Raw genomic sequence first — 11,302 nt, forward strand, 5'->3', positions numbered from 1 at the left:
CTGGAAGTGGTGCTGTGGCTCAAGTGGTAGAGTGCTAGCCTTGAGCTGAAGAGCTGAGGGACAGCGCCTAGGCCCAGAATTCAGGCCCCAAAACCAGACCCCCCCCCAAAAAAAACAAAAAGCAAAAAACAAAGTCACTGGCTCAACTATTCAATAACATAAAAACTTTTCTTTGAGGTAATCCCTACTTACTAAGCAGTAGAAATGCCTTACATCAGATGTATAATGAAGTACACAATCCACAATGAAGAGAATAGTTAAACTGAAACTGACACACATGTAACAATTAGAAAAAAGAAGACATCAAGATGTTGTTATAACCATGTTCTAAATGATCAACAAACTAGAGATAATGAAATAAAGAAAGTAAAACCAAAGATAGTAAAATAATAACATCAATGAAGCCAGGTGCCAGTGGCTCACGCCTATAATTTTAGCTGCTCAGTAGGCCAAAATCTGAGGATGTGGTTTGGAACCAGCCCGGGGCCAACAAAGCCATGAGACTCTTATCACCAGTTAACGAAAAAGTGAAGCAAAATTGAGCGACCCAGAGTTCATGTCTCAGAATGGTACAAAAAACACACATGTAACTCATGATGAGTGAATAAGTACTTAACACCACAGAGAAATGCTCATTAACACCATAAACAAAAGGGAACAAACTCTAAGAAGTGCAACAGCAGAGAAAAGAGATCAAGAAGGGGCACTGGAGGGACAGAGGACAGGAGAAAAAAGTACTGGAACATGTACAAACAGAAAACTAAAAGTAACAAGGTACACTTCGTTACTAAGATATCAAAAACCTTCCTACAGAAGAAAATCTATAAAGGACAATGAGAAATTGGCACTCAGTTCCTCCACACCCCTCCCTCCCTCCTGCCCTCGGCTGGACAAAGGCTACAAGAAGATACAGCCAAGCGAAAATGTCTCCTCTCCCCGCAGCTTCCAGCTCCTCTCCCCGCAGCTTCCAGCTCCTCTCCCCGCAGCTTCCAATGAACAAGTCCAGTATTCCCGGAGAGGGGCAGACCTCCAGCCTTTCCCAGTTCATCTCCCTAATTCCGGGTTACAGAAGCTCTATTCCAAGTAATGGCACCTGAGAAATATGGGTCTCTCTTCCTCTGCGCAGTACTTACGATGAAAGTATAAACTGTCTCAACACTGTAAAATGAAAATAAGCAGTCCCAAAGTGATGATGGAACAGAAGTCCCTCACCCAGTGCAAGCCATGAAGACCACTGGCAACCCGCATCTGCATGCTGCTTCCAAATCCTGAGGGGCACTATATTCCATGACGGCACTTCACCTCTGAAATTCTGATTTAGCAAAGGTAGAGAAGTAGGCTAAAAGAAGAGAGTTTCTGAGGTCTTGCCGAGGGAACTAACATGATCCATTATTTGAAAACTAGCAGATGGAAGTTGAAACCCAAAGCTACCATCAAAAGTGGTGGTGCTTTGTTCTGCTTTAGCAGCCACTATTACAGAAGCCATGGTCCATACCACCCTGTGGGTGTAAACCTCAACAAGAGCCATAAAAGACAGAATGTGAATAAGCTAAGGCACAAGTGCCACCACATGCACCTTACTCAAGTTCAAGGACAGGACCTGAAAGGTGGGTGGGCTTTGTCTCTGGGAACACCACACCACAGAGCTGCCCGTTATCTCCAGGGAGTTCATCAAGAAAGTCTGGGACATACATCCATGCCAGGAAGAGGCTAAAGGAACTGCACGGCGCCCTGGCTGCCATCAGGAAAAACAATGTGAGGAAGACAGAGCCCTTTCCCACCTCTGTGCATGATAGAACTGTTAAAGAAAAGCTTCTTAAAAGAGGCATTTCCTGTTTGTTGTGTGCTGGTCCTGGGGGCTTGAATTCAGGGCCTGGGCACAGTTCCCTAGATGTCACCTCAGTTTCAAGGGACCGCCTGAACTATGCATATCTCTCTGCAAGTGTGAGGCCTTGAGTTCAAACCCTATTACAATCCAAAAAAAGAAAAAGAAGAATTTCTTAAAAGGAAATAAAAATCAAAAAAGGCCTCAAAAAGTACTGGTAGCTCATGCCTGTAATCCTAGCTATTCAGGAGGCTGAGATCTGAGGATCATGGTTCAAAACCAGCCCAGACAGGAAAATCTGTGAGACTCATCTCTAATTAACTACCAGAAAACTGGAAATGTCACTGTGGCTCAAAGGGGTAGAGCACTAGCCTTGAGTGAAAGAACTCAGGGACAGCACTCAGGCCCTGAGTTCAAGCCCCACAACTGACAAAAAATAATAATAATAATCACTTAGCGAAAAAAGAAAAGCAATAAAGGAGGAACACAGTAATAAACAGTGCCTGAGGCACAGAAAGCGAAGGTAACATGCAAGACAAACCCAGCATAGCTAGTACTCAATAGAAATGGACTAGCAATGCAACCAAAGGATGAGTTGTTGGAGTAGATGCACACAGAATTGTTTTGCTAAGTACAGGAGAGCCAGTTTAGATTCAATATTATAAGTAACATTAAAGTAAAAAGAAGGAAATAGAGATACACACACACACACACACACACACACACGATAAAAACAACAACTGTAAAAACACCAGGCACTGGTAGCTCACCCCTGTAATTCTAGATATTCAGGAGGCTGAGACCTGGAAGATAATGGTCAAAAACTAGCCTAGAAGAAAAGTCTGTGGTATTCTATCTCAAATTAAACTGTAAGACACTGGGCTGGAGGTATGGCTCAAGTGGTAGAGTGTTACCCATGAATGGACCAGGCAGCTTAGTGAAAGCACTAGGCCTGAGTTCAAATCTCAGTACCAGGGGCTGGGAAGGTGGCTCAGTGGTAGAGCGCACTTGCCTTGCATGCATGGGGCCCTGGGTTCGATTCCTCAGCACCACATAAGAAAAAAGAAAAAAGCCGGAAGTGGTGCTGTGGCTCAAGTGGTAGGGTGCTATCCTTGAGCTGAAGAGCTGAGGGACAGTGCCCAGACCCAGAGTTCAGGCCCCACAACCAGACCTCCCCCCCACCCAAAAAAAAAAATCTCAGTACCAGCAAAAAAAGAGAAGCTTTATTAGTACACTGAGACAAAAAAAAAAGGACAGGAAATTTTATATAGTTAGAAGGATTTATTATCCAATGGTACATTCATCATGAATATTTAACAATTATAAACATATATATATATATACTTAATCAGATAGGCCAAAAAGTACATGAAGCAAAAAATGACAGAATTACATGAAGACAGATAATAACCAGACTTCAGAATACCACCTACAGCACTAGTCAATGGTCAGACTAACTATGTAGAGCAATAAGAGAAAAGGCATCTACAGAATACTTTTCAGATACTCAGAGAACACTATGTGGACAGATTTCAAAGTAGATTTGTGAAACAAACCTTGATAAGCTTAAAAGAACTGAAATAATTCAAGTTATGCTTTTTTTAAAAATTAGAGTCAAATTTTAGAGTTATGTGTTACTGTTGTATTAACAGAAAAAGACAGGCACTGGTGGCTCCTGCCTGTAATCCTAGCTAGTCAAGTGAGGAGGCTAAGATTTGAGGATAACAGTTTGAAGCCACCCTGAGCAGGAAAGTCATGAGACTCTTATCTCCAATTAACCACCAAACACCTGGCATTGGAGCTGTGGCTCAAGTGGTAGAGCTCTAGCCTTGGGGGGTGGGGGGAAGCTCAGGGACCAGGCGCAGACCCTAAGTTCAAGCTCCACGATCTACACAGCTACACGTGCATGTTCACGCATGCACACACACACCAGAAACAAATTGGAAAAGTAACACTTGTAGAAATAAAATCTGCAATAACAGTGAGTCAAAGAATTCAGAAGAAGCCGGGCACTGGTAGCTCACGCCTATAATCCTAGCTACTCAGGAGGGTGAGATCTGAGGATTGCGGTTCAAAGCCAACCCAGGCAGGAAAGTCCATGACACTCTTATCTCCAATAAACCACCAGAAAACTGGAAGTGGTACTGTGGCTCAAGTGGCAGTGTGCTAGCCTTGAGCTGAAGACCTGAGGGGCAGACCCTAAGCCCAGAGTTTAAGCCCCATGACCAAACCTCCCCCCCAAAAAAAGAATTTAGAAGAAAATCTATAAAATATATTTGATTAATAAAAATGATATTTGACTAAATATTTCATATAAGTGAAATAATATGATATTTGTCTTTTCATGACTGGATTATTTCATTTAGCATAGCAACCTCATGAATCATCCATATGACAGAATTCTTTCCTTTTGAAGATTAGTATTACACTATAGGGATGGACCACATTTTATCCATCTATTCATCCTTTGATGGATTCTCCTTGCATAGCTTCTATTCTTTGGCTACTGTAAATAATGTTGTTAGGAACACAGGCATACTACTCCTTGAGACCCAGCTTCCAAATTTATCCAGACGTGGAATTACTGAATCATATGCTAATAATTCCATCTTTAGTTACTTTGGTACCTGTAAAACTGTTTTCTGTAGTGGCTATACCATTTTTGATTCCTGTAACTGTATACATAATTCTACTTTTTTATATTCTTACCAACACTTTTGGAATACATTATAGACATCCTAGCAGTGGAAAAGTGTTATCACATTGTGGTTTGGATTTGCATTTCACCAGGGATTAGTAATATTATGTTTCATATGTTTCTGGGTCATTTACATATCTTCTTTAGAAAGAAATCTCTATTCAAGCCTTACTTGAGCAAATCAACTGAATTATTATTGTTTAACTACATAACTTGTAGTTAAGTCTTGCAGTATGTCTGTTTGGTTCAATATACCCTTAAAATAATGTAATTGTAATGCTGCTTTTACAATGATACTCAGATGGGAAAGAAATGCCCATTGGATCAGATATGGCTAGACACTTAAGAAACTAATAAGGCTGACTTCACAGAGCCATGCTTGAAAAACCTTCTTTTGAAAAACTGGCTGACAGGGTTCTGAGTCTTACAGTTAAGGAAACCACTTTAGAAGAGGCCCAAGAGCCTTAACCAAATTTGTTAGATCTTAAGAAATGAGAATTTTTTTTTATAGATGCTACATGTGAAATCTGGTAACAAGTTACTGGCGTGACTTCCTAGCCTTAGCAACTACAAATAAGAAGCTTAGAAAAATCCATCTTGGGGCTGGGAAGGTGGCTCAGTGGTAGAGCGTTTGCCTTGCATGCATGAGGCCCTGGGTTCAATTCCTCAGCACCACATAAGCAGAAAAAGCCGGAAGTGGGGCTGAGGCTCAGGTGGTAGAGTGCTGGTGTGTGTACAGCTGAAGAGCTGAGGGACAGCGCCCAGGCCCAGAGTTCAGGCCCCACAACCGACAAGAAAGAAAGAAAGAAAGAAAGAGAGAGAGAGAGAGAGAGAGAAAGAAAGAAAGAAAGAGAGATCCATCTTGAGATTCCTCCAGAAAACTCGAGGCCAGATAGATAAGCTGTGATCAAGAATAACTCTTCTATGAGATTTTTTTTTATTAGAAGAGAGTAGCCTATAGTGGGAAAACTGTTTCAATGGGAACCTATTTGCAACTTCTTAACTGTAGGCACCTGACAGATAAATGATGTCTTATCTGAGAATCACTGTAGTTGACTTCACATTATATGGAAAACACCAGTTTTGCCTTCATTTGTAATATAATCTCAATATAGTCTCTTACTCCACTGGGTATTGATTTGACTTTTTCATTTGAACTGGCAGAACATGTGTAATATTCTCATATGAGTAAAAATTCCTAAGATATGCTTGTGAAAATCATGATTTTACCTGTTGCTGAAAATTTTTACATTTTTTTCTATGAACTCATCTTTCTTCTTTCTCATGGCAAATAAAACATAAAATTACATTTCAACTATTTTAAAGTATACAATCACCATATACAGTGCTATGCAACCCTCACCATTATCTAGTTTCAGAATGTTTCCATAATCCTAAAAAGAATCCCAAAGCCCATCAGAGGAAGCCCCCTCTCTTTTTTTTTTTTTTGGATCTGGTCATGAGGCCTGAACTCTGGGCCTGGGTACTGTCCCTCAGCTCTTCAGCTCAAGGTGAGTACTCTACCACTTGAGCCACAGCGCCACTTCCGGCCTTTTTTTTTTCTGCTTATGTGGTGCTGAGGAATCGAACCCAGGGCCTCATGCATGCAAGGCAAGCGCTCTACCATTGAGCCACCTTCCCAGCCCGAAGCCCTCTCTCTTCAACCCCTGGTAGTCACTACTGTGTTTTATGGATCTGCCTGTTTGGGACATTTTATATAAATAGAGCCATGTGATATATGGTCTTTAGTAACTAGATGCATTCACTTAGCATAATGTTTTCAAAGTTCAATCAATGTTTTAGTAATTTACTCATTTTATGGCTGAATATTTTAATATATGGATTTGGCACATTTTGCTTATCCTTCGTCTACTAGTGGGTGTTGGGGTTCTGGCTATGAACAGCACTGCTGGTGAGCACTCACATGCATGTTTTTGCTTCAACATCTGTTTTCAGTTCTCTGGGGTAAAATCATAGACACTATATATAGGTCACAGGGTAGGTTGTTCTAATTAGCTGTTGAGAAACCACCAACCTGTTTTTCACAGCAACCATTCTATTTTACTTAGATTCATTTAGAGTGAAAATACCCAAACTCAGAGAAATTCATGACTTTCCTGAGTTCCCTCAACTCAGCAATTACCAGAGGTTCTGGAGTACACAGTGGGACTGATATTCAAACACGGTTGTCAGAAGTCAAACCTACAGGGGCTGGGAAGGTGGCTCAGTGGTAGAGCGCTTGCCTTGCATGCCTGAGGCCTTGGGTTTGATTCCCCAGCACCACATAAGCAAGTAAGAAAAAAGCCAGAAGTGGCGCTGTGGCTCAGGTGGTAGAGCACTAGCCTTGAGCTGAAGAGCTGAAGGGTAGTGCCCAGGCCCAGAGTTCAGGCCCACTACCGGACCCAAAAAAAAAGAAGTCAAACCTACACTTCCCTGGCTCAGCTCTAAGTGAACCAACCTTGTCTGTAACCACTGATTCTTGGAGGCCAAACAATTGCTTACTTAAAATACCAACTTAAGGAATGGGTGGAGAGAAGATGTAATGGGAAAGAGTACTATAATCCTTCAAATTTTTGTGTTTTTGTTTTTGTTTTGTGTGAGTCCTGGAACTTGAACTCCGGGCCTGGGTACTTTCCCAAAGCTTATTTGCTCAAGGTTAGTGCTCTATCACTTGAGTCACAGCTCCACTTCTGGAATTTTTTGGTGGTTGGTTGGAGATAACAGTTTCATGGACTTTCCCTCCCAGACTGGCTTTGACTCACAATCCTCGGATCTCAGCCTCCTGAGTAGCTAGGATTACAAACCTATCCCTGGACCAGACTTTCAAATTTTAAAACAAATTCTAACATGGGAAAGGTAGACACTAAAATTATTCTGCTTACAAATGCTTCATGAGGCTTAAAGCTTTAATTTCAAATTTTGGAATTTTATTATAGTGAAAGTTTAATAAATCTCATTAGAAATGAGAAACTGCATTAAGAAAATGTCATTGTCTTCATTTAGTACATATTTATATGTTGAAACCCTAAACTTCATGACTGTGCCTCTAGCTAGAGATAGATTTTTAGGAAGTAAATTATGTTACTTACATTACAGTTAAATGAGCCATATGTTCATTAGGACTAGAGTCCTCAAAAGAAGAGAAACAAGCCAGGCATCGGTGGCTCACGCCTATAATCCTAGCTACTCAGGAGGCTGAGATCTGAGGATTGCGGTTCAAAGCCAGCCCAGGCAGGAAAGTCTGTAAGATTCCTATCTCCAATAAACCACTAGAAAGCTGGAAGTGGTGCTGTGGCTCAAGTGGTAGAGCTCTCGCCTTGAGCTGAAGACTGCAAGAACAGCGCCTGGCAGAGTTCAAGCCCCAGGACCAACAAAAAAAAAAAAAAAAGGAAATGGCAACAAGAATACACACAGACCAAAGGTCATTCAGGAACAAGGGAAATAGCCATGGGTGAGCCAGGAAGAGTCCTTTACCAAACAACCATCCGTTGGGACTTTATCTTCAACTTTCCACTACCCAGAATTTTGAGATAATAAATTTCTGTTGTTAAAGTCCATTCAGCCTATGATGTTTGTTATGGCAATTCTCATAGACATTAGCAAGGAGAAATCAATGTAATTTACAGCACAAAAAGTAATATCCAAGTAGTCTTAAGAAATAAAAATAGTACAATAATATCAGTTCATATGAAGTTCAAACTTCAAATAAAACTTAGGACACATTCAGTGACCATGACTTTTAAATGTAAATTTAATGTCTGGAGAAACAATTACATTACAAAAAGGGGAAAATCTTCAACTTAATGGGCTACAGAATTTAAGATAAGGCAAAATGCATAAGTAATCATCTTAAGTAAAGCAGCACAATCTAAATTTGTAATATAGTTGTCTGCTTCAGTTCTTGTTTTATCTTTGACTATAAGCAAGTAACAAATACTAGACAATATCTGAGATGACCAACACAAGATCCTAACATTGTTCTGGGCTTTCCAGCTAGTCTGGAGTTCAGCTTTCTCTTATAAGTGGGCTTACAAAGGGGGAAAGGATGAACAGAGACACCTTTCTTTCCTTTGGGATTCTGTGATGTGTCTGTCTAATGGGGAACATGGTACCTTACTTAGTGTCACTAAGCACCATACCTACATGCCCACAAATATAAATAAATGAATATACATATGCACCTGACAGGCCTTCCTAATATATATTAAAGAATACACAATCTTTTTAAAATGTATTTTCCAGTAAGTATTTTTATTTTTTGAATACTAAAATAAGGTTTTACTGAAAACAAAAAGTCTTTATGATCACTGTTGTTTAAGTATTACATCAATAGTAAAATAAACAGATTAATGTGTTGTTTAAAAATAATGCATCAAATATACACAAAATCTTGAGAGTGAAATAATTCAATTCATTTGCTAACAATGTTATTATAGAAACTGTAATATTCCTTCCTACAGTGTTATGTGAACAAGCAGCCTTTATCCACAGCTGTTAAAGATCTTCAACACAGAATGTATTCTTTACTAACTACTATGAGCCATGGTACTGTTCTAGGGCCTGAAGAATAGTGAGGAACAACTGCAGCAATGGTACTTACTAGGCATTATGCTGAAAATGAGTATACAACCTGTGAGTGGGGAGGGGAGGGAGGAACTGAGAAGGGAAGGGAGGAACTGGGACAGAAAGAGAGAAGAGGTGATATTTTCCAAAAAAAGTATTCATTATATTTATTTATATATATTTATTTATATTTATATAACAGTAATTCTTCTGTACATTACTTTTATGATAATAATAAAAATATTTTAAAAACAACAGAGAAAAAAAAGATTGCTACTCTTAGCACTTAAATCAGTATAGTAGAGCTGAGTACAGTAGCTCACATCTAGAATGCCAACACTTCGGCACTTCAGAAGCTGAGGCAGGAGGTTCATGAGTTCAAGGCCAGCCTAAATTACACAGTGAGTTTGAGAACAGTCTGGGACATAAGCAAACTGTCACACACACACAAAACAAATTTTTAAACAGTATATAGACTCTAATCTCTTGATTGGATTAAATATCAGAATCTTGTATGTTCACAGAATGTTTATTAAGAGTTAAAACAGTAAATTATATTTACTGATGAAAATAGTATGTCCAGGGCTAGCAAGGTGGTTTATACCATAATCCCAGCAATCAGGAGGCAGAAGCAAAAGCATCATGGTTTGAGGTCTATTGGGATAACAGCAAGACTCTATTAAGAAAAATTCTAGAAACAAAAGGGCTGGGGCGCATGATTCACAGGTTAGAATATCTGCAAGCACAAGGCCTTTGGTTCCATCCCCTGTACCACAGACTAAGAGAAAATAGTACATACAATTTGGCACAAATTATTTAGCGCTATGGTTCACTGATTTTGCCCCCACCCCCACTTGCAAGCTCAAGAGTATTGAATAATCCTCCCCCTCAAAGTTAATAGACACAGCATGCCTACAAAATCAGACAAAGCAAACGGCAACAGTACAATAGCCCTGCCAAGTGAATCAAGGTCTGGCACATGCCTCATGCATGGTAAATAATAACAAACAGAACAAAGACCCTTTGTTCTGTCTTCTATGCATTTCTAGCCTACAGAAGCTAACCTAGCTCCCTAGAAGGAATGCTCCAGCTGAAAGCATTGAGAAAACTCCCACAAACAATACTTCCTCTAGAAAACAGTAACAGAGACCGTAGCTGTGCCCATTCAAATTGTAAGCTAAGTAAATATTTTTCAGGATGTGCCAAAGCCTTAACTCTATGATTTAAAATTAAGTGGCTAATACTAATCACTGAAAGACTTATGTTTATATCAAAAGTAGGATGGTACCATTTAAAAATGCTGCAACATTACATTTAAACATCTATTGGCTTAAAATTACTTTTCACAATTTCAAGTAACAGTTTTGTTAGACACAATATACATCCTTGACAAAGTACCCCGCAAGCTCCTCTGGCTGGGTGCCCTGTAGGGAGACACCCTTGAGCAACTCTGAAATCTGTTCATGCATTCCAGAAGGCCTACCAGCATCTCCAAATCACAGGAGACACCTGGGTGCTGCTGACTCAGCACTTCTCCTACCTGAAGCTTCATTTTCCATCGGGGAAGCACCAGGGTGTTTTCAGGGCAACTCCCCTCTGCAGCATGGTGCCTGAGCTTCACCCTGGGGGTCAGGCTCTGCCAGCACAGCAGCTGCCGGCCAGTAGTCAGAGAAAGCACATGCCATGCCCCCCACCAGAGCACTGGCCGAAGCCTTCAGCACTGCATGCCAGTGATCAAACTAGACTAACTACTTCCTCCAGCTGATTTCCAAGGTCCGAGATAGTGCATGAATAATTCATGACAAGTCCATTCCATCAACCAGTGCTGCTTTTGCTCTCTGGTCCCCTACAACAATATACAATAGAAAGATTCTAAGTGTGCTAGTGAGTGTACAAGGAATGGAAGTTCAGTCAATGAAGCAAAAGCTTCTGGTCTGTTTGCTTTTCTGGTATGTTAACCTATCACCCAGAATTACTTGAGACACTTTTTTTAAAAATGTACAAGAGGTAAATTATTAACCACAGATGTCTGAAAGAACAAGGACAATTTTTTCCTCCATAAACCTGTCCCACATAGGGCTAGATGTAGGAAAAGTAGCAGGCTTGCGTGTGAGCACTAGGTCAGTATTTACATCTAGGGAAAAAAGAAGTCTGCTCCTGAAAACCAAGGAAAATCACCCCAGGCTGGGGGAAGGGTATCAATACCAGGAAACAAA

The 11,302-nt window shown here is 40.3% G+C and overlaps 1 protein-coding gene across 3 annotated transcripts in view; it reads right to left on the reverse strand.

Moving 5' to 3' along the window:
* Positions 1–10,957, reverse strand: part of March8 (membrane-associated ring finger (C3HC4) 8, E3 ubiquitin protein ligase) — a 33,851-nt gene extending 22,894 nt beyond the window's left edge. For 2 of the 3 annotated variants that reach the window (XM_013036217.1, XM_013036219.1), the window contains exon 1: positions 10,627–10,957. In XM_013036217.1, the coding sequence (XP_012891671.1) occupies positions 10,627–10,638 (12 nt within the window). In that variant the 5' untranslated portion in view covers positions 10,639–10,957. Of the gene's footprint in view, positions 1–1,133; positions 1,170–10,626 lie in introns of those variants that run through there. The other variant, XM_013036218.1, reaches the window with a different exon arrangement.
* Positions 10,958–11,302: the final 345 nt, after the last annotated feature.

Source organism: Dipodomys ordii, unplaced genomic scaffold, assembly GCF_000151885.1.
Source record: "Dipodomys ordii isolate 6190 unplaced genomic scaffold, Dord_2.0 Scaffold259, whole genome shotgun sequence".
In the NCBI taxonomy this organism is placed as follows: Eukaryota; Metazoa; Chordata; class Mammalia; order Rodentia; family Heteromyidae; genus Dipodomys; species Dipodomys ordii.